This window comes from Anser cygnoides, unplaced genomic scaffold, assembly GCF_040182565.1.
Source record: "Anser cygnoides isolate HZ-2024a breed goose unplaced genomic scaffold, Taihu_goose_T2T_genome scaffold_43_1, whole genome shotgun sequence".
Classification (NCBI taxonomy): Eukaryota; Metazoa; Chordata; class Aves; order Anseriformes; family Anatidae; genus Anser; species Anser cygnoides.
In genome coordinates, this window is record NW_027103067.1 from 1450421 (window position 1) to 1471147 (window position 20727).

The 20727-nt window shown below is 72.0% G+C and overlaps 3 protein-coding genes and 1 long non-coding RNA gene across 4 annotated transcripts; 3 read left to right on the top strand and 1 right to left on the bottom strand.

Moving 5' to 3' along the window:
* Positions 1-3: 3 nt before the first annotated feature.
* On the bottom strand, positions 4-474 carry LOC136789236 (uncharacterized). The gene is made up of 3 exons (XR_010828077.1): positions 397-474; positions 195-276; positions 4-110 (listed from the first exon to the last, which is right to left on the bottom strand). It is a non-coding gene; the product is annotated as an uncharacterized lncRNA (long non-coding RNA).
* A 1382-nt stretch (positions 475-1856) lies between these two features.
* On the top strand, positions 1857-9411 carry LOC136789198 (echinoderm microtubule-associated protein-like 3). The gene is given in 24 exon segments (XM_066989166.1): positions 1857-1993; positions 2429-2585; positions 2779-3054; positions 3391-3498; positions 3810-3838; positions 3930-3956; positions 4075-4173; positions 4176-4197; positions 4795-4944; positions 5032-5101; positions 5219-5329; positions 5866-5961; positions 6046-6180; positions 6294-6423; positions 6516-6670; positions 6899-7024; positions 7122-7253; positions 7341-7408; positions 7527-7615; positions 7731-7828; positions 7927-8014; positions 8115-8213; positions 8299-8429; positions 9139-9411. Coding segments are annotated over 24 exon segments (2604 nt in total). The 5' UTR covers positions 1857-1971; the 3' UTR covers positions 9325-9411.
* Positions 9412-10141: 730 nt separating this feature from the next.
* LOC125181581 (metastasis-associated protein MTA2-like) lies at positions 10142-16977 on the top strand. The gene is given in 21 exon segments (XM_066989168.1): positions 10142-10169; positions 11192-11259; positions 11381-11474; positions 11979-12096; positions 12216-12279; positions 12407-12500; positions 12503-12523; positions 12614-12716; positions 12860-12959; positions 13073-13144; positions 13146-13262; positions 13373-13447; positions 13542-13600; positions 13709-13806; positions 14030-14148; positions 14150-14170; positions 14268-14496; positions 14594-14683; positions 15837-15982; positions 16346-16494; positions 16597-16977. Coding segments are annotated over 21 exon segments (2034 nt in total). The 3' UTR covers positions 16766-16977.
* A 142-nt stretch (positions 16978-17119) lies between these two features.
* LOC136789199 (speckle targeted PIP5K1A-regulated poly(A) polymerase-like) lies at positions 17120-20431 on the top strand. The gene is made up of 9 exons (XM_066989167.1): positions 17120-17370; positions 17453-17643; positions 17729-17932; positions 18109-18223; positions 18305-18650; positions 18743-18852; positions 18936-19058; positions 19126-19218; positions 19303-20431. The coding sequence occupies exons 1-9, from the start codon at positions 17220-17222 to the stop codon at positions 20364-20366; spliced, it is 2397 nt and encodes a 798-aa protein (XP_066845268.1). The 5' UTR covers positions 17120-17219; the 3' UTR covers positions 20367-20431.
* Positions 20432-20727: the final 296 nt, after the last annotated feature.

Consider the following 20727-nt stretch of genomic DNA (forward strand, 5'->3'; position numbering starts at 1 on the left):
GCTCTCACCTCCGGGGGCCGTGCCCCCTGCCCAGGGGGGGCCCAGCTCGCAGCCCCCAACGCCGCCCCCGGCCAGGGGGTGAAGGCGGCGAAGGGGTAGCGGTCGGGGTCCTGTTGGGGGGGGGGGCGTGGGTGAGATTTTTGGGGGGGGGGTTCTGTGGGTGCCCCCCCCCCCCCCAAGGGACCCAGCCTCACCTGGGGGCATCGCGCCCCGTCGGGAGCCCAGGCCGGGGGTCCCACGAGGCTGCCAAAGCCGTCGCCCCCAGTCCCTGCAGGGCTGCAAGAATAGGGTCAGGGTCAGCCCCCCCCCCCCCAAAAAAAAATACCCCCCCTTATTAAAAGACCCCCCCCCTTTTAAAAGACCCCCCCCCTTATTAAAACGCGCCCCCGCACTCACCTGGGCCCTGGAAGGATCCGGGGGCGCAGGAGGGGGGCTGCAGGTCCTGGTAGAGACAGGCGGGGGGGCTCCTCGAGGGGGGCCCCCCCGAAGGGCAGGGGCAGGTAGGGAGGGGGGGCCCACCTCCGCCCCCCCCCCCGCGGGGGTCGCGCCCCCAGGCCTCCCCGGCAGCCGCCCCCCGAAAGCTTGGGCAAAGGGGTCCAGGGGGGGCCCAGGGCCCGGCAGGGGGGCTCGGGGGGGCTCCCAGTGGGGCTGCCCCACGGCGGGGCAGGGGAACGGGGGGCGCGTAGGGGCCCGGCTCCATGGGGCTGTGGGGTGCGTGTGGGGTGCCGGGGGGGTGGGGGGACTTTTGGGGTGGGGGTGGGGGGGGGGGGCGATGGGGGGGGGGGGACCCCCGCCCCGCGCCCCGGTTTCCGGCCCCGCTGCGGGCGGGAAGCAGGTGTCAGCCCCCGGCATCCGGGGTGCTGGGGGGGGGGGGCGGGGGGCGGACCCCCCCCGGGGCGGGGCGCCAAGCATCCCCAAATCCCCCTGCTCCACCCCAAAACCCCCCGCGCCACCCTAAAACCCCGCTGCGCCACGCCCCCCCAAACCCCGTTGCGCCCCCCCACAACCCCCCTGCGCCCTCCCCCGTCGCTGTCCCCAAGGGGCACCCTTGGGTCCCCCTGCATCGTGTGGCCCCCCCCCCAAATGTCGTGTCCCCCCCCCCCCAAATGTCGTGTCCCCCCCCCCCAAATGTTGTCCCCCCATTATGGGGACCCTACCTGCAGCCGGGCCCCGTCCCCCTCCCGCTGAGCACGGGCCCTTCCCGGAGGCTCAGCCCCAGCCCCGCTTGTGCTATGACTGTGCAGGATGCGGCCCCCCCCACCCCCCCCCCCCCCACCCTCCGGGGAGGGTAAAAATGGGTCCTGGCCCCCCCCCCCCCAAAAAAAACACCCCCGGGGGTGCAGCCCCCAGGCCCCCAAAACCCCGCGTGGGGGCAACCCCTGGAGGCCGCAGGCTGCGATCCCAAAGCTGGGGGGGGGGGCAGCCCCTGGGTGCTGGGGTCTGGGGGTTCGGGGGGCACTGAGGGGGGTGAGGGGGGGGATCCCAAAAGCGGGGGTTTATCGGGGGGGGGGGGGGCGGCAGCGCCCCGAGGCGGGCCCCGTTTCGCTTTCGGGATGAATCGGGGCCGCCGGTGCCCTTTGTTGTGGGTTCGGGGTGCCGGGACGCGGCCCCCCCCCCCGAATCATCCCGAAACCTAACGGGGGGGGGGGGGCACCCTGTGCTATCACCACCATTCCCCCCCCCCCCAAAAAAAAAAAAAACACCCCAAAAAGATGAGGGGGGGGGGGGGGCACACGGGGGTCTTCAGCCCCGCGTCGGGGCGGCTCCGGGGGATCCGGGTTTTTGGGGCTGGGGGGGGGGGAAAGTGGGTGTGCCCCCCCCCCCGCTGCCGCCCACGAGGTTTTTTTTGGGGGGGGCAGGATCTGGCCCCGGCGGCGGAGGGGAAATGACTCGGCGCCGCCACGGCGCTTCCTGGGCCGGCGGAGGAGCCGCAGGCCGCGGCCGAGGCCTGGCGTGGGCCCGGCGGCCGCCATGGAGCCCGAGCCGGAGCGTGGTGAGGGGGGGCGGTGGGAAAGGGGGGGGGGCACTCTGTGTGGGGGGGGGCACCAGCACAGGGCCCAGGAAAGGTTTCAACCCCCCCCCGCATAAAATGTGTCAGCCGCCCTCGTTAGCGCTGCTGCTAATGAGCCGCGGGGGCTCGGCTGGGCCTGGGGCCCTAAGGGAGGTGGGAGGGGGGGGCTTCTGGGGGGGGGGCACCTGGGGGAGGGGGCACACCTGAGGGGGGGGGCACTATGGGGGGGGGGGCACTATTGGGGGGGGCACATATTTAGGGAGCACCCAGGTACCTGGGGGGGGGGCACGCTGCGCACCTGGGGTGCTGCCACACCTGGGCCCATAGGATACCACGGTGGGGGGGGGGAGGAAGGAAGCCCCCCCCCCCCAAATTTTGGGTGCTGTCTCACCCCGTGTCCCCGTCCCCCCCCCCCAGGTGACCCGGCCCCCCCGGCCCCCCGGCCCCCTGGAGCCCCGGCTGCGGCGGCTCGAGGAGGAGCTGGCGCTGGTGAAGGCGGCGCTGGGGGACGCGCTGCGGCGCCTCGGCCTCTACGAGCAGCACCTGCCCCGCCTGCTGCGGCACCTGCCCCACGGTGAGACCCCCCCGGGACCCCCCGGCACCCGGGACCCCCCGGTACACAGTACACCCCCAGCACTTGGGTATGACCCCCCCCCCCGCCCCCCGCAGCACCCACGTCCCCTCTGGACCCCCTGGGGGTCTGCAGGGGGCTGCGTTGGGGGGGTCCCAAACTCTGACCCCTTTCCCCCCCCTCCTCGACCCCACAGCCAACGGTGCCATCCCAGAGCCCTTCATGCCGCCGGCCGCCGCCGGGCCCCCCCGGCCCCCCCTTGCCGCCCCCATGGCGTCAGCGTGGGGACGCAGACGGATGAGGGGTCCCCCGTGGCGCCTGGAGGCGGCGGGGACCGGGGGGGACCCCAAGAGCCGCCCCCCCCGGGGTCCCCCCTTGCCCCCCGGCGCCGTCCCCGGCCTCCCCGGAGCCACCGGCCCCCGAATCCCCCGGCAGCCCCCAGCCCGGCCCCCCAGGGTGCCCGCAAAGAGCTGTGAGGATGGGGGGCCGGAGGGGGCTGCGGGGAGGGGGGCTCAGGGCTGCGGGGGGGGGGGGAGGAAGGGCTGGGGGCTGGGGGGGGCATCGGGGCTGGAATTCAGGGGTTGGGAGGGGGGATTTGGGGAGGGGGAGGAAATTGGGGGTTCGACCCCTCGCTGATGGTGTGTCCCCCCCTCCCCTTGCCCCCCTCTGTCCTGTGTCCCCCCGCATCCCTGTGTCACCCGACGTCCCCGTTTCCCCCCCCCGTGTCCCCATTTTCCCCCGTGTCGTCCCGTGTCCCCCCCCCCACCCCCCCCCCCACCCCACGTCCCCCCCCCCCCCCGGACCCCAGCCTGCGCAGGCACAGCTCCTCCTCCGGCAGCTCCAGCCCCCGGCGCCGCCTGAGTAGGAAAGCGGCCTCGTCCGCCAACCTCTTGCTGCCCGTGGGGAGCCCCGAGAGGTGGGGGGCCCCCTGCACCCCGACCCCCCCCTCCACCCTCTCACCCCCCCCCCCGCGCCTTCACATCCCTCCCCACACCCCCATTTCCCCCCTGAGCCCCCCTGCACACCCAGAACCCCGCACTGCGCCCCCCCCGCACCCCTAAACCCGTGCACCTCCCACATCCCCTCCTGCAGCTCCCCCCCCATATCCCCAACCCCCCCCCCCCGCACCTCTAAACTCCCCCCGCACCCCCTCCTCCACCCCACACCTCCACGCCCCCCCCCACCCCCAAACCCCCCCCCCCCGTTGACGCTGCCTCTCCCTCGCAGCCGCCCCAAGGAGCCCGTCATGAGCCCAGGTGGGTGCTGAGGGGGGGGGGGAACAGACACAAAATTTGGGGGTTTTGGGGTTTTTATTTTGGGGCCGTAACCCTCTTTCCCCCCCCCCAGGGTCACGCCGTGCGAACTACAACCTGGGTGAGGCCGGGGGGCATCCATCCGTGCCCCCCCCCCTCCTGCCAGCTGTGGGGCAGGGCTGGGGGACGCGGTGGGGGTGGGCTGGGGGGAGGCTGACCCCCGGCGTCCTGCCCCACAGAGGGGGTGTCGGTGAAGATGTTCCTGCGGGGCCGCCCCATCACCATGTACGTGCCCTCGGGGCTGGGCCCCTACGTGGGGCTGCGCGCCGAGCTGCCCCCGAGCGCCTGCAGCTCGACTGGGTGTATCCTACCTGGGGAGGGGCACCCCGCTGGGGGGTCCCCGACCCCACACAGGGGGTCCCCGACCCTATCCGGGGGTCCCCGACCCTACCCGGGGGTCCCTGTCCGCGTCCCTGTCTCCCTCTGCAGGTCTCCGTCCTCCTCCTCCGGGTCCCCGTGCCTGGCTGGAGGTCCCTGACCCCACCTGGGGACCCCCACCCCGTCCCCATTCCTTTCTGGGGGTCCCTGTCCCCACCCTGTCCTTGTCCCCAACCCCTTCTGGTCGTTCCTGTGCCTCCCTGGCCGTCCCCATCCCCACTCTGCCCATCCCCAACCCCACCTCGTTGTCCCCGGGCCCTTTTGGGGGGGGTCCCCATCCTGTCCCCGTCCCCATCCCGTCCCCGTCCCCATCCCATCTCCGTCCCCATCCCATCTCCGTCCCCATCCCGTCCCCGTCCCCATCCCGTCCTTGTCCCCAACCCCTTCTGCTTGTCCCCATCCCCTTTCGGGGTCCTCCATTCCCTCCCCGTCCCCATCCCGTCCCCACCTGAGGGTCCCCCTCTGGGGGCAGTGTGGGGGGGGGGGTCCCATCCCCGTCGCCCCCCTTAACTCGGCTCCAGCTACGGGTACCGGGGCCGGGACAGCCGCTCCAACCTCCACGTGCTGGCGTCGGGCGAGCTGGTTTACTTCATCGCCTGCGTCGTCGTCCTGCTGCACGTCCCCCACCGCCGCCAGCGCCACTACCTGCGCCACAGCGACTGCGTGCGCTGGTGAAGCCCCGGGCGCGGGGGAGGCGGGGGTCCCCATCCCCTTAATCCCCCCCCCCCACCCCCCCTCACCGCCCCGCTTCCCCACAGCCTGGCCGTGCACCCCGACCGCCTCCGCGTCGCCACGGGGCAGGCGGCCGGCGTCGACAAGGACGGCAAGGTAACGGGGCTGGGGCTACGCGTGTCCCCAGCCCCGGGACCCCGTGCCCGTCCCCGTTTCCTTCTCCCCCCCCCCCACCTTTTTATCCCCCCCACAACCGTGCCCCGGTCCCCGCAGCCGCTGCAGCCCGTGGTGCACATCTGGGACTCGGCCACGCTGCTGACGCTGCAGCAGATCGGCCTCGGCAGCTTCGAGCGCGGCGTGGGCTCCCTCGCCTTCTCCACGGCCGTGAGTGCGCAGCCCCCTGGCCCCCCGTCCTTCTGTCCCCGTCCTTCTGTCCCCCTTTCCCCCGTCCTTCTGTCCCCGTCCTTCTGTCCCCCTGTCCCCTCATCCCCCTGTCTTTCTGTCCCTCAATCCCGCTGCCTCCCAGTCCTTGCCCCTTCGGTCCCCGTACTGCCCCCTTGTCCTTCTGTCCCCCCATCCTCGTCCCCCTGTCCCTCCCACCTCCCTGTCCCTCTGTCCTTCCATTCCCCCGTCCCCCTGTCCCCCCGTCCCTCATCCCCCCATCCTCATCCCCCTGTCCCCCCAGCCCTTCAACCCTTGTCCTCGTCCTCCCTGTCCCTCCATTCCCCCATCCCCCTGTCCCCCTGTCCCTCCGTCCCTCTGTCCCTCCATCCCTCCGTCCCTCCGTCCCCCCATCCTGTCCACCCTCCAGTCCCCCCGTCCCTCCGTCCTCCTGTCCCCCCGTCCTTCCACCCCCAGTCCCCCCGTCCCCCCCCCCCCCCCGTCCCCCCGTCCCCCCGACCCCTCGCGTCGCCCCCCAGGACCAGGGCGCCCACCTCTGCGTGGTGGACGACTCCAACGAGCACATGATGTCGGTGTGGGACTGCGCCCGCGGCACCAAGCTGGCAGAAGTCAAGGTGAGGAGGGGGGCCGGGGGGGGGGAGCCGGGTCAGGACGTCGAGGGGCACCCTCACAGCCCCCCCCCCCCCCAAACCCCGCAGAGCACCAACGAGTCGGTGCTGTCGGTGGAGTTCAACCCGCAGGACAGCGGCAGCATCATCACCAGCGGCAAGTCCCACGTCTACTTTTGGACCTGGAGCGGGGCCGCGCTCACCAAGAAGCAGGGCATTTTTGGGGTGAGGGGGGGCACCCGGGGGGGGCTGGGGGGCTGGGGGGGGGGGGGGCAGGCTCGCATCCCCCCCACCGTCTGCTCCCTTTTGTCCCCTTTTTCTGCCCCCCCCCCCCCCAGAAATACAAGAAGCCCAAATTCATCCAGTGCTTCGTCTTCGACGCCGCCGGCGACGTGCTGACCGGCGACTCCGAGGGCAACATCCTGACCTGGACCCGCGCCGCCGGGCCGGCGGGGAAAGGAGGCAAAGGTTTGGGGTCGGGGAGGACACGGGGGGGGCACGGGGGAGCTGTGGGGGGGGGCTCCACGAGGCTGACCCCCCCCCCCCACGCCCCCCCCCAGCAGAGACGTACCAGATCGGGCAGCAGACGCGGGCGCACGAGGGCAGCGTCTTCGCCCTGTGCCGCCGGCGGGACGGGACGGTGCTGAGCGGCGGCGGCAAGGACCGGCGGGTGCTGAGCTGGAGCCCCGCGCTCGCCCTGCTGCAGGAGGCCGAGGTTGGGGGGGGGGGGCTCGGGACCCTCGGGACCCGGAAACCTGCCCCGGGACCCCGCGACGCGCCCCCCCCCCCCCCCAGACACCGGAGCGGTTCGGGACTGGGAAGGGGGGGCTCGGGGTGACGCCCTCACACCCCCTCCCCGTCCCACCCCGTCCCCTCCTGTCCTCCCCATCCCATCCCGGCCCCTCCTGACCTCCCCGCTGTCCCCCCCCCGTCCCCCCCCCAGCTCCCCGAGCGGTTCGGCGCCGTGCGCACCATCGCCGAGGGGCCGGGCGAGGAGCTGCTGGTGGGGACCACGCGCAACGCGCTGCTGCGGGGCACGCTGGCCGACGGCTTCACCCCCATCGTGCAGGTGGGCCCGGGGGGGGGGGGGCAGGAGCCGGGGGGGGGTCTCCCTCCTTCCGGGAGCTCTCACGGTGACCCCCCCCCGCGTTGTTCCCCCCCCCCAGGGGCACACAGACGAGGTTTGGGGCCTCGCCACCCACCCCTCGCGCTGCCTCTTCCTCACCTGCGGCCACGACCGGCAGCTCTGCCTGTGGGACGGGCACGAGCACGCCCTGGCCTGGAGCCTGGCCTTGGAGGTAAATTTTTGGGGCGGGGGGGGGGTTAAATAGGGGCTGGGGGGGGGGCCACAAAGGGCCCTGATGTCCTGTGTCCCCCCCCCCCAGGACACGGGGCTCTGCGCCGACTTCCACCCCGGGGGCCAGGTGGTGGCCGTGGGGCTGCTGACGGGGCGGTGAGTGACGGGGATTTTTTGGGGGGGGGGGGGGGGAACGGGACGAGGCACGGGGAGCCCCCCCCCGACCCCGTGTGTCCCCCCCCCCGCCCGTGGTGTCCCCCCCCCCCCCCCGCAGGTGGCTGGTGCTGGACACGGAGACGCAGCAGCCGCTGGCCGGGGGCTCGGACGGCAACGAGCAGCTCTCGGTGGTGCGCTTCTCCCCCGGTGAGCCCCGGCCCCATCCCTCGGGGGGGGGGGGGGGGTCACCCTGTGTGCCCCCCCCCCCAGCCCTAAACGCCCCCCCCCCAGCCCTAAAAAACCCCCGTTGGGGTCCCCGCAGACGGCTCCTTCCTGGCCATCGGCTCCCACGACAACGTCATCTACATCTACAGCGTCGCCGAGGGCGGCCGCAAGTACACCCGCTTCGGGCGCTGCACGGTGAGGGGGGGGGGCTTTTTTTTTACGTGGGGGGGGTGGGAAACGGATTCCCCCCCCCACTTTGCTGTCCCCAACGCCCCCTCCTGCCCCCCCCCCAGGGGCACTCCAGCTTCATCACCCACTTGGACTGGTCCAAGGACGGCCACTTCGTCATGTCCAACTCGGGGGACTACGAGATCCTCTACTGTAAGCAGGCAACGGGGTGGGGGGGGGGCAAAAAAATTGGAGGGGGGGCACGGGGGGGGGGGGGTCTCGCTCAACCCTATCCCCCCCCCCCCCCCCGCAGGGGACGTCGCCGGGGGCTGCAAACTCCTCCGGAACCGCTTCGAGAGCCGGGACCGCGAGTGGGCGTCCTACACCTGCGTCCTGGGCTTCCACGTCTTCGGTGAGGGGATTTCGGGGGGGGGGGTCGGGGGATTTTGGGGGGGCAGGGGGGGCTCACCTAGCTGTCTCCCCCCCCCCCCCCCAAGGTGTCTGGCCCGACGGCTCGGACGGCACCGACATCAACTCCCTGTGCCGCTCGCACCACGAGCGCGTGGTGGCCGTGGCCGACGACTTCTGCAAGGTGCACCTCTTCCAGTACCCCTGCGCCCGGCCCAAGGTGGGGGGGGGGGGGGGTGTGAGTGCGCGTGCAACGCGTGTGCAAGGGCGGGGGGGGGGGTGTGTGTGTGCACGTGGAGGGGCGGCGGGGGGGCGGGGAAGGGGTGGGTTTGGGGGCAGGGTGGTGCTGGGGGTGTGCTCGAGACGGGGACGCGCGCGTGCGCCCCAGGGAGCGGGCCGGTTGTGTGGCGCGCGCACACGCGTGTGCCGGGCTGTGCACATGCACCCACATGTGTGTGTGTGCACGCACGCTCATAGACACCTACGCGTGCTCATACGTTTGCGCGCACGCGTATGTAGGCATCCCCCTCTGCGTGTGCACGCTCACGCGCATGCACGCGCTCCTCCGTGTGTGTGCACGCTCCTACATCCACGTGCACGCTCCCACATACGTGTGCATGCTCGTGCATGTGCGTGCATGCTCGTACGTCCCTGCACACGCTCCCACACGTGTGTTCGTGCTCCCGCATCTGTGTGCACGCTCCCACACGCGTGTGCATGCTCCCACGCGCGTGTGCACGCTCCTATGCACGTGTGCATGCTCCCACGCGCGTGTGCACGCTCCTATGCGCGTGTGCATGCTCCCACGCGCACGTGCACGCTTCCACACGTTCTCACATGCGTGTGCACGCTCCCACGTGCTCCTACGTGCACGCGCACGCCCCCGCACACGTGTGCACGCTCCCACACGCCCCCCTCCCGGCCCACAGGCACCGAGCCACGTCTACGGGGGCCACGGCAGCCACGTCACCAACGTGCGCTTCACCCACGACGACGGGCACCTGGTGTCGCTGGGGGGCAAGGACACCAGCGTCTTCCAGTGGCGGGTGCTGGGGGGGCCCCCGGTGCCCGCCCGCTGCCCCGAGCCCCCCGGGGGGGCCGCGGAGCCCCGCTGAGCCGGGCCCGGGGCCGCCCCCGTTACCCCCCGACGCGGGACCAGGGGGGGCCCCGCCCCCCCCCCTCAAATAAAGCCTTGGAGCAGGCGCCCGGCTCCCCGCCTGCTTCCTGCCGCCGTTACCGGGCCCCGCTTCCGGTCCATGCCCGGAAGCGGCCGCCCGTTTCCCGGAAGCGGCGGGAGATGGAACGGCTCCGTGCCGGAAGCGCTCGGGGGGCGGGGGGGGGGGGATCGGTTCCGGAAAGGCCCGAAGGCGGCCCGAAGGTGTTCCGGAGATACCCGAACCGCGGTCCGGAAGCGCTCGGGGCTCCGGCGGAACTTACCGAGCCCCTTCCGGAAGAACCCGAAGGCGAGCCGAGACCGCTCCGGAGGCTCCCGAACTCTTCCCGAGCTCCCTCCGAAGATTTCCGAGGCCTCTCCGAAAGCTCCCGAGGCGGCAGCGGAGCCGTTCCGAAAAGAGCCGAGTGTGTCCGGAAACTCCCGAGGCCGTAGCGAGGCCGTGCCGAAAACAGCCGAGCCTTTCCGAAAGCTCCCGAGGCTGTAGCGAAGCGGTTCCGGAAGCAGCCGAGCGTCTCCGGAAGCTCCCGAGGCCGTAGCGAGGCCGTGCCGAAAACAGCCGAGCCTCTCCGCGAGCTCCCGAAGCCTCTCCGGAAGCAGCCGAGCCTCTCCGGAAACCCCCGAAGGCCTTCCGGAAAGAGCCGAGCGGCTCCGGAGGCGCCCGAAGGGCTCGTGCCGGTGCGGAGGCGGCGGGGGAGCGGGAGGCGATGAAGCGCGGCCGGGGCCCGGCCCGGGGGGTAGCGCGGCCGAGCCGAGCGGCCATGGCGGCCAACATGTACCGCGTCGGCGGTGAGCGGCGGGGCCGGGCCGGGGGGGCGGCGGGGGGGGGGGCCGGGGCCGGGGCCGGGGGGCCGGGGGGAGGGGAGGGGAGCGGGGGGGGAGGGGGAGGGGGAGGGGGAGGGGGCTGGGGGGGGTAAAAAGGGGAGGGGGCAACAGCGGGGGGGGGCAGAAAGGGGAGGGGGGGGCTCTGAGAAAGGGGGGGGACACCCCAAAATGGAGGGGGGGGTCCCCGGGAAGGGGTGTCCCCAAAAAGGGGGGGGGGGGTCCTCGGGGAGGGGGGGGCTCCGTGAAAGGGGGGGGGGGGGAAAACGAGAGGGGGAGGTCCCCAAGAAGGGGGGGGGGGCACGAAGGGGGGGGGACCCGAAAAGGAGAAGGGGGGTCCCTAAGAAGGAGGGGGGGGTCCCAAAAAGGAGGGGGGGGTCCTCAGGGAGGGGAGATCCCCAAAAAGGGGGGCCCCTTATGGGGGGGGGGGGCAAGAGGGAGGGGGGGTCCCAAAAAAGGAGGGGGGGGCAAAAGGGGGGAGCCCCTAAGAAGGAGAGGGGTCCTGGAAAAGGGGGGGGGGCTTAAGAAGGGGAAGAGGGGTCCCCAGGAAGGGGAGGAGGGGTCCCCAAAATGGGGGGGGGTCCCCAAAAACGGATGGGGTCCCAAAAAGGGAGGGAAGGGGGGGGTGGGGGTCCCCCAAAACTGGGGGGGCCTCAAGAAGGGAAAGGGGGGGCCCTAAAAAAGGGGGGGGGTCCCAAAAAGGGGTCGGGGGGGGCCCTGTTTTTTTTTGAGGGGGGGCAAAGGGGATTTGGGGGGGGGGGTGTCCTGGGGGAGGGCACGGCTGGGGGGGGGCACCCAGGAGCTCCCCCCCCCCGTGCCCCCGAGCAGCGAAGGGGCTGCAAAGGGACCCCCCCCCCCCCCCCCTTGTGTGCGAGGGGGGAAAAAAAAAGGGGGGGTGCTTAAAAGGTGGGGGGGGGGTCACTTAGAACAAAGAGGGGGGGGCTCCTCGCGCCCCCCCCCTCACTGCCCCCCCCGTCCCCCCCCCCCAGACTACGTCTACTTCGAGAACTCCTCCAGCAACCCCTACCTCGTCCGCCGCATCGAGGAGCTCAACAAGGCGAGCAGCAGCCCCCCCCCCAGCGCCCCCCCCCCCCCCGTACTTCTTTTTTCGGGGTGGGGGGGGGGTCCCTAAATTAATTTTGTGCGCCCCCCCCCCCCCCTTTTTTCCCCCCCCCCAGACTGCCAACGGCAATGTGGAGGCCAAGGTGGTGTGCCTCTTCCGCCGCCGCGACATCTCCAGCAGCCTCAACAGCTTGGCCGACAGCAACGCCCGTGAGTTTTTTTTTGGGGGGGGGGGGGGTCACGGGGGGGGGGGGGGGAGGCCGTGGTTCTGCCCCCCCCCCCTTTTTTTTTTTTTGCCCCCCCCCTGGGGGCTGGGGGGCGGCGGGGGCAGAGCCCGCCTCGCTGCTCCCCCTGGGGGCTGCTCTTGGCTCCCCGTCCCAGAGCCCTGATGGTGGGGGGGGGGGTGGGGGGGAAATAAAGGGGGGGGGCAGGCGGGGGGGGGTCTCCAACCCTCCTGGGGGGGCTGCCGGGGGATCTGTGTCCCCCCCCCGGGGGTTTTGCTGCGTGAAACGAGCTGGGCTGTGCCCCCCCCCCCCCCCCCCTTTTTTTTTATTCCCCCTCCGGGACCCGGAGGCTGCCAAAATCCGAGGGAGGGGGCACCGGGAGAACAATGCTTTGCCTGGGGGGGGGGGCGGGTTGGTTCTTGGGGGGGGGATTGGGCGTGGGGGGGGGGGGCTCTGACCTCCCCCGTCCCTTTTTTCCCCCCCCCCCGAGGCGAGTTCGAGGAGGAGTCGAAGCAGCCCCCCATGACGGAGCAGCAGCGGCACCAGCTGAAGCACCGCGAGCTCTTCCTCTCCCGCCAGTTCGAGTCGCTGCCGGCCACCCACATACGGTGCGGGGCTGCCGGGGGGGGCTCCCGGGGTGGGGGGGGGCCCTTTGCTCTGCCTGGGGGGTCGTGCCCCCCCCCCACCTTTTTAACTCCTCCTTCTTTTTGTGCCGCTCCCCCCCCAGGGGGAAGTGCAGCGTGACGCTGCTCAACGAGACCGACATCCTGGGCCAGTACCTGGAGAAGGAGGTGAGCCCTTCGCGGTCCCCGGGGCGGGGAGAGGGGGGGGATTAAAACCGTGCCCCCAGCACGCAGCTGAGCTCCCTGCCTTTTTTTTCACCCCCCTCCGCCCCCCCCCACGCCCCCCCCCCCCCAGGACTGTTTTTTCTACTCGCTGGTTTTCGACCCCGTCCAGAAAACCCTCCTGGCCGACCAGGGCGAGATCCGGGTGGGCTGCAAGTACCAAGCGGAGATCCCGACCGGCTGGCCGAAGGTGGGGGGGCTCCACGCCCTGGGGGGGGGCTTCTCTGCCCGCCCGGCCCCCCCCCCAAAAAAAAAACACACCTTCCCGCCCTTCCCCAAGGCGAGTCGGACAACAGGAACCAGCAGAAGATGGAGATGAAGGTGTGGGACCCCGACAACCCCCTGACGGACCGGCAGATCGACCAGTTCCTGGTGGTGGCGCGGTGAGCGGGGCCCCGACGGGGGAAAGGGGGGGGGGCACAGGGAGATGGGGGGGGCACAGGGAGATGGGGGGGGGCACAGGGAGATGGGGGGGCACGGGGGGGGTCCCCGCTGACCCCCCCCCATTTCCCCCACCCCCTTCCAGGGCCGTCGGGACCTTCGCCCGTGCCCTGGACTGCAGCAGCTCCATCCGGCAGCCCAGCCTGCACATGAGCGCGGCCGCGGCCTCGCGGGACATCACGCTGGTGAGGCGCGGGGAGGGGGGGGTCCCACGTTCCCCCCCCCCCCCGGCTCCGGGGGATCCCCTTAAGATTTTGGGGGGCTCCCCGGTGATTTCTCGTGCCCCTTCCCCCCCCAGTTCCACGCCATGGACACGCTGCAGCGCAACGGCTACGACCTGGCCAAGGCCATGTCGACGCTGGTGCCGCAGGGGGGGGCCGGTGCTGTGCCGCGACGAGATGGAGGAGTGGTCGGCCTCCGAGGCCATGCTCTTCGAGGAGGCGCTCGAGAAGTACGGCAAGGACTTCAACGACATCCGGCAGGACTTCGTGAGCCGCGGGAGGGCCCCCCGGGGCGGTTTGGGGGGGCGGATTTAGGGCCGGGAGCTTCCCCCCGCCCCGCTCAGGCACGAAACCCCGCTCCGTTCCTCTCCCCGCAGCTGCCGTGGAAATCCTTGGCCAGCATCGTGCAGTTCTACTACATGTGGAAGACCACCGACCGCTACATCCAGCAGGTGAGGACGTGCCCCCCCCCGCCAGCCTCTGGGGTTTTGGGGGGGCGACTGCACGTCCCCCCCCCCGCGTTTTTAATTCTTTATCTGTTCACAGAAGAGGCTGAAGGCGGCGGAGGCGGACAGCAAACTGAAGCAAGTGTACATCCCCACCTAGTGAGTTGGGGGGGGGGCGGCAGGGGCCTTTCTGAAGGCATGAGGAAGAGGAGAGGCCCCCCCGGCACCCCCTGACCCCCCCCCTTTTCACCTCCCGCCCCCCCCCAGCACGAAGCCGAACCCCAACCAGATCATCTCGGTGGGCTCCAAACCCGGCATGAACGGGGCCGGCTTCCAGAAGGGGCTGACCTGCGAGAGCTGCCACAGTCAGTTTGGGCCTGGGGGGGGGGGGGGATTTCGGGGGGGTCGGAAGGGTTCGGAGGGGGGATTGGAGCGGGTGTTGGGGCTGGGGGGGGCAGCAGGGGGGCTGTGGGGCAGGGCTTGGGGGGCTGGGGGTGGTTTGGGGCCAGCAGCAGAGCTTGAGGGGGGGGGTCCTGCTGCCCGAGGGGGTTTCTTCATGCTTTTTCCCCCCCCCTCCGCCCCCCCCAGCCACCCAGTCGGCCCAGTGGTACGCCTGGGGCCCCCCCAACATGCAGTGCCGCCTCTGCGCCTCGTGCTGGATCTACTGGAAGAAGTACGGGGGGCTGAAGACCCCGACGCAGCTGGAGGGGGGCGGCGCGCAGCGCTTCGGTGAGCCCCGGCGGGGGGTACCCGGTGCTGCGGGGGGATTCCCGCCGCCCCCCCCAACCCCGTTTGACCCCCGTTTGTCGTCCCCCCCCCCCCCCAGGAGCCTCACTCCCGCGGGCACCTGTCTCGCCCCGAGGCGCAGAGCCTCTCGCCCTACACCACGAGCGCCAGCCGGGCCAAGCTGCTGGCCAAGAACCGGCAGACATTCCTGCTGCAGACCACCCGCCTCACCCGCCTGGCGCGCCGCCTCTGCCGCGACGTCCTGCAGCCGCGCCGCGCCGCCCGCCGCCCCTACGCCCCCATCAACGCCAACGCCATCAAGGCCGAGTGTAGGCTTCGGGGGGGGTTGTGGGGTTGTTTTGGGGGCGGGGGGGGGGGGGCCGCCCCGTCTTTGGGGTTCACGCCCCTCCCCGTGCCTCCCCCCAGGCTCCATCCGGCTCCCCAAGGCCGCCAAGGCGCCCCTCAAGATCCACCCGCTGGCGCGGCTGCCCCTCGCCGCCATCGTCAAGGAGCTGGGTGAGCGGCTGGGGGGGGCGTGGGGGCCCCTTTCTGTGCCCCGAGGGGGGTTTGGGGCCCCCTTCTGTGCCCCGAGGGGGGTTTGGGGGTCCCCTTCTGTCCCCCGAGGGATTTTTGGGGGCCCCTTCTGTCCCCTGAGGGGGGTTTGGGGGTCCCCTTCTGTGTCCCGAGGGATTTTTGGGGGCCCCTTCTGTGTCCCGAGGGGGGTTTGGGGGCCCCCTTCTGTCCCCCGAGGGATTTTTGGGGGCCCCTTCTGTCCCCCGAGGGGGGTTTGGGGGCCCCCTTCTGTGTCCCGAGGGATTTTTGGGGGCCCCCTTCTGTGTCCCGAGGGATTTTTGGGGCCCCCTTCTGTGTCCCGAGGGGGGTTTGGGGGCCCCCTTCTGTGTCCCGAGGGGGGTTTGGGGGCCCCCTTCTGTGTCCCGAGGGATTTTTGGGGGCCCCCTTCTGTGTCCCGAGGGGGTTGGGGGGCCCCCTTCTGTGTCCCGAGGGGGGTTTGGGGGTCCCCTTCTGTGCCCTGAGGGATTTTTGGGGCCCCCTTCTGTGCCCCGAGGGGGGTTTGGGGGCCCCCTTCTGTGTCCCGAGGAGGGTTTGGGGGCCCCTTCTGTCCCCCGAGGGGGGTTTGGGGGTCCCCTTCGGTGTCCTGAGGGGTTGGAGGGGTTTGGGGTCCCCTTTCTGTGCCGCAAGGGGGGTTTTTGGGGCCCCCTTCTGTCCCCTGAGGGGTTTGGAGAGGGTTTGGGGCCCTCTTCCGTGTCCTGAGAGATTTTTGGGGGCCCCCTTCTGTGCCCCAAGGAGGCTGGGGGGGCCCCCTTCTGCCCCCCATGGGATTTTTGGGGCCCTCTTCTGCGCTTTTAGGGGGTTAGAGGAGTTTTGGGGCCCCCTTCTGTGCCCCGAGGGGGGGCTTGGGGGGTCCCCTTCTACGCCCCATGGGGTTTGGAGGGGGTTTGGGGGCCCCCTTTTGTGCCCCGAGCGGGATTTGGGGGCCCCCTTTTGTGCCCCGAGGGATTAGGGGCTTGGCCCGGAGGCCCTGGGGACTTACAGAAGGATTTGGGGGGGGCTGTAGGGCAGGGGGCTGGCTGCGTCCTGCGGGGCTGGGACCTTGGGGGGGGTCCGTACCCCCTGACCCCCCCCACCCCCCCTTCCCTTCTCCCCCCAGCGGCGCAGGCCCCCCTGAAGCCGAAGACGCCGCGGGGCACCAAGACCCCCATCAACCGCAACCAGCTGAGCCAGAGCCGGGGGCTGGCGGGGCTCGTGGGCAAGCGGGGCTACGAGGGGGCCGCCGAGGGCCACCGCCCCCCCCGGGTAGGACGAGGGGGGCGGGGCCTGAGGGGGGGCTGAGGGGGGGGCCTGAGGGGGGCGGGGCCTGGGCGTGATTGACAGGGGTGGGGCTACGGGAACCGGGCTGGGGGGCGGGGCTTGGGGTAATTGGCAGGGGGTGGGGCCTGTGGGAAGGGGGTGGGGCATGATGGGGGGTGCTCGGGAGTAGGCGTGGCCTGCGGGTGATTGACACGTGGGGGTGATTGACAGGTCCTGGAGTTGATTGATGTTCTGCAGGTGGGCAGGCCGGGAGAGGGAGGGCGGCTCGCGATTGGCTGAGGCCAAAGCGGGTGGGCGGGGCCTGATGGGAGCTCCCCCCCCCCCCCCCCCCCCCCCCCCTCCCCGCAGGTAGGGGCCTCGGGGGTCCCCTTCTCGGCCAATGGGCGGCCCCTGGCGGGGGGGCTGCGGGCTGGGCCCCCCCCCGCCAGCAAGCGCCAGAAGCTGAACCCCGCCGACGCCCCGAACCCCGTCGTCTTCGTGGCCACCAAGGACACCAGGTAGGGCCGGGGGGGGGTGCGGAGGAGCATGGGGGGGCTCCCCCCCCCCCCAAGACACAAAAACACACTTTCTCACCCCATTTCCCCCCCCCCCGCCCCCAGGGCCCTGCGGAAGGCGCTGACCCACCTGGAGCTGCGCCGTGCCGCCCGCCGCCCCAACCTGCCCCTCAAGGTGAAGCTGGGGCTGCCCCTGCGGCCCGGGGGGGCCCTGGCGCCTCCCGCGCCCCCCCACCCCGCCAGCACCTCGGAGCCGATCGTCCTCGAGGACTGACCCCCCCCCTCCTCCCTCGCCGCGTCCCTTTTGTATTTTTTTTATTTCCATAGAAACCGCGCGGTTTTGGGGCGGGGGGGGGGAACGCTGCCCTCCCCCCCCCTCCTCCTCCCCGCGGGACCCTTTTGTACGTGGAGCGACGCCCCCGGTTTTGTATCTCGGGCTGTCCCGGTTCTGTAGCGACAGGAAATAAACCGACGGCTTTTCTTCAATGCGCCTGCCCCCCCCTTCCCCCCCCCCCCCGTCCCCCCTCACCGTCCTCCCTCGCCGCCGGTACCGGGAGGGGCAGAACCTCCGGGGCGGAACCTTTGTGCTGGGGGGGGAGGGGTCTGGTTTCCGGGGGAGCTGAAGGCGGACGGACCGCTGCAGGGGGGATTCCGGCGGTGCGGACCGGAAGTGCCCTGGAAACCGACCGGAAGTGCCTTTGGGGGAAGCCGCGGGCTGTCTCTCCGCCATGGACGGGGACAGCGGCCCGGGCCCGGAGCCGGTAACGGCGGCGGGGCCCAGCCCGGCCCCGGAGCTGCCCCCGGAGGCGGACCCGGACGTGGAGCCGCTGCCGCGGGGCGGGTTCCGCTGCCGCTTGTGCCAGGTGGCGGCGGCCAACCGTGAGTGAGGGGGCACCGGGGCGGGGGGGGGGGAGGGGCAGCGGACGTACGGGGCCGCACCGGGTTAACGGCACCACGCCAGGGCCGAGCCTGGCCGAGCACCTCCGGGGGAAGAAGCACCAGCGGCTGCGGAGCCTCCGGGCCGAGCGGCGGGCGCAGGAGCAGCGGAGCCTCTTCGTCAGCGGCTTCGCCCGGGGCACGGCGGCCGAGGAGCTCGCCACCTACTTCGGGGCCTTTGGGGAGGTGGCAGCCGTGGTGATGGACAAGGAGAAGGTACCGGGAACCGGAGGGGACACCGGGAACCGGGAGGGAGCCCCGGGGGGGGCTGACGCTTCTCCCCCCCCCCCCCCCCGTGCAGGGCGCCTACGCCATCGTGGAGCTGCGGGAGGCGGCGAGCCGGGAGCGGGCGTTGGCGCAGCCCCAGCACGCCTTGGCCGGTCGGAGCCTCCGCGTCCGGCCCCGGGAGCAAAAAGATTTCGCCCGCCCTTCGCCGGGACGCGGCGCCCGCCGGGAGCCCCTCGGTGCTGGGCAGCTGGAGCAGGCATTGTGCCAGGCCGCAGATGTGAGCGGGGCCGGGGGCGCTCGGGATCCTTCGTGGGAGGTCCCCGCAGGGGATTTGGGGTCCCTCAAGGAGCGAGGGGGGTCCCTTGGGGAACGGGGAGGGATGTCCGAGGGCCAGCGGGGTTTTTTGGGGCGTGCGGGGTCTCTGCGGGCTGGTGACGAGGCTTTTCCCCGCAGGTGGATGCCCAGATGGAGCAGCTGGTGGGGCTGCTGGAGCTGAGCGAGGGCGAGCGTCGCCTGCGGCACCTCCTGGTCACGCTCTTCCAGGAGGTTTTCTCCGAATTCTTCCCCGGTGAGTCCCCGTTTCCTGCCCGGCGTGCGAGCGCGTGGTGCGGCCGTCGTGCGACCACAGGCACCGTCTCCTCCTGCCCAGGCTGCGCCGTGCTGCCCTTCGGCTCCTCCGTCAACGGCTTCGACGCCCACGGCTGCGACCTGGACCTGCTCCTCGACTTGGAGCCCACCAAATCCCTCCAGACGTCAGCGCGGGGAGCCCCCGGGGCCGGATCCTCCGGCGATCCCGGGGCAGAGGAATCCATCCTGAGCGACATCGACCTGGCGTCGGCCTCGCCGCCGGAGGTGCTGGAGCTGGTGGCGGCCGTGCTGCGCCGCTGCGTGCCAGGCGTGCGCCGCGTCCGGGCCGTCCCCACCGCCCGCCGCCCCGTCGTTAAGTTCAGCCACAAGCAGTCGGGTTTGGCGGGTGACATCTCCATCGACAACAGGTTTTGGGGGCGCGCGGGGGTGGCGGAGGCTCCGTCGTTCCCCTCCCGGGGACGCGCCTGGCCCCCATTTTGTGACACCCCCGTCCCCACAGGCTGGCGCTGCACAACACGCAGTTCCTGCGGCTCTGTGGCGAGGCGGACAAGCGCGTGCGGCCGCTGGTCTACGCGGTGCGGCTGTGGGCCAAGCAGCAGGGCCTGGCGGGTGAGCGTGGCCGGGGGCTCAGCAGGGACTTTGGCAGGCGGGGGGCGCGCGTGGGGCCGCTCTGACGCTGTCCCCCCCCTCAGGAAACCCTGCCGGGGGCGGCCCCCTCCTCACCAACTACGCGCTGACGCTGCTGGTGCTGTTCTTCCTGCAGACGCGCAGCCCCCTGGTGCTGCCCACGGTCGCTCGGCTGCGTGAGCTGGCAGGTAAGGCTCTCCATCTGTCCGTCTGTCCGTCCGGCAGGGCTGTTTTTTTAGGACTGCTTTGATTTAGGGGACGAGGACCGCGTCGTGGTGGCCGGCTGGGACTGCAGCTTCCCCCGGGATGCGGCGTTGCTGGAACCCAGCGCCAACAGCGAGAGCCCCAGTGAGCTTTCGGGAACGGGGCCGGGGGAAGGCGGTGGGGCTGAGGACCCAGGCGCTGCCCTCACTGCTTGCCTCCCTCCCCCAGGCTCGCTGCTGGCCGAATTCTTCCGCGTCTTCGGGGACTTCGACTTCTCAGGGCAAGTGGTGTCGCTGCGGGAGGGCCGGGCGCTGCCCCTGCCGGAGGCTGGTGAGCCCTTCAAGCTGGGGTCCCTCAACCTGCAGGACCCTTTCGAGCTGAGCCACAACGTGGCGGCCAACGTCAACGAGAAGACGGCGTCGCGCTTGGGGCGCTGCTGCCGCGCCGCCGCCAAGTACTGCCGCAGCCTGCAGTACTGCCGCAAGTCCACCAAGGGCCGGGGCTGGGGCCTGGCGCGGCTCTTCCAGCCGGGCGCCGTGGAGCCGGGGGCAGGCGCCGGTTCTTTCCTCATCTCCATCCCTCTGGCTGCCACCCGTCCCCCCGAGCAGCTCTGCGAGGAGCCCGGCGGCTGCGGGTTCAAGGAGATCTGCGCCGCCATCGCCTTCGTGCTGCGCGACGTTCTCCAGTGCGGCTGCGCCCCGGGGAAGCCGCAGAAGCAGGTGGGAGGCTCTGGAGCCGAGCAAAGCCTCCCCGAGGACCCCGCGCTGGGTGAGGAGCCACCCGGCGATGCCGCGGGACTGGAGGAGGAACCCCTGCAGCCACCGGTGGGCTCCAAGCGGCCCCAGCCTGAGGGGACGGACAGCGCTGCGCTGCCCGGCGCCAAGAGGCCGCGGGTGAACGGCCCTGAGGAGGAGGAGGAGGTGGCGGTGAGCTGGAGCTGCACAGTCTGGCACCGCGTGTGGACGGGCCGCCGCCGGCTGCGCCGGCAGCTGCTGCACGGGGCCAGCCCCGAGGAGCCCGACGGGGACCCGCTGGAGCTGGAGCAGAAGGTGTCGGAGGCCATCGTGCAGCACGAGGGAGCCGCGCGGCCGCCCGAGCCGCTGCTCCGCTTCGAGGCCAGCGCCCGGCTGGCGGGAGGGACGCAGCGGGAGCCGCGGGTGCTGCTTCGCCTGGCCCCGAGCCCGGCCCCGGGGCCGCTCTTCAGGGACTTCTTCCATTTCCTGCAGGCCTTCCTGCCCTCTGCCCTGCGGCGGCACCTGGGCTGGGGGCCGGGCGCAGCCCCCCAGAGTTGAGGGGCGCGGATTTCTTAGGTTGTTTTTTTTACGCTTTGTACAATAAAGGCCCGCTTTGGAGCAGCGCTGGTGGTGAAGCGAGAGCGTGTGAGGGGGATCTGGGCAGCTCCGGTAATATTTTAATGACGTCACCAGCACCGAAGCGAGCCCCCAGTAACAGCAGGGACACCGGGAGGGCTTATATTTCCCCGGCACGGGCTCATCGCGTACCCCCACTGCTGCACTCACGACGAGGCCGCCCGGCCTGTCCAGCCCATGCCTTCCCCGTGTTCTCCGCCGCTTGCACCGTGTCCCAACGCCTCCGTTTCCCGGTCTCCCTCCGTTCCCGCCCCGCCGAGCCCCGTTTCCCTGGCGGCGGGGC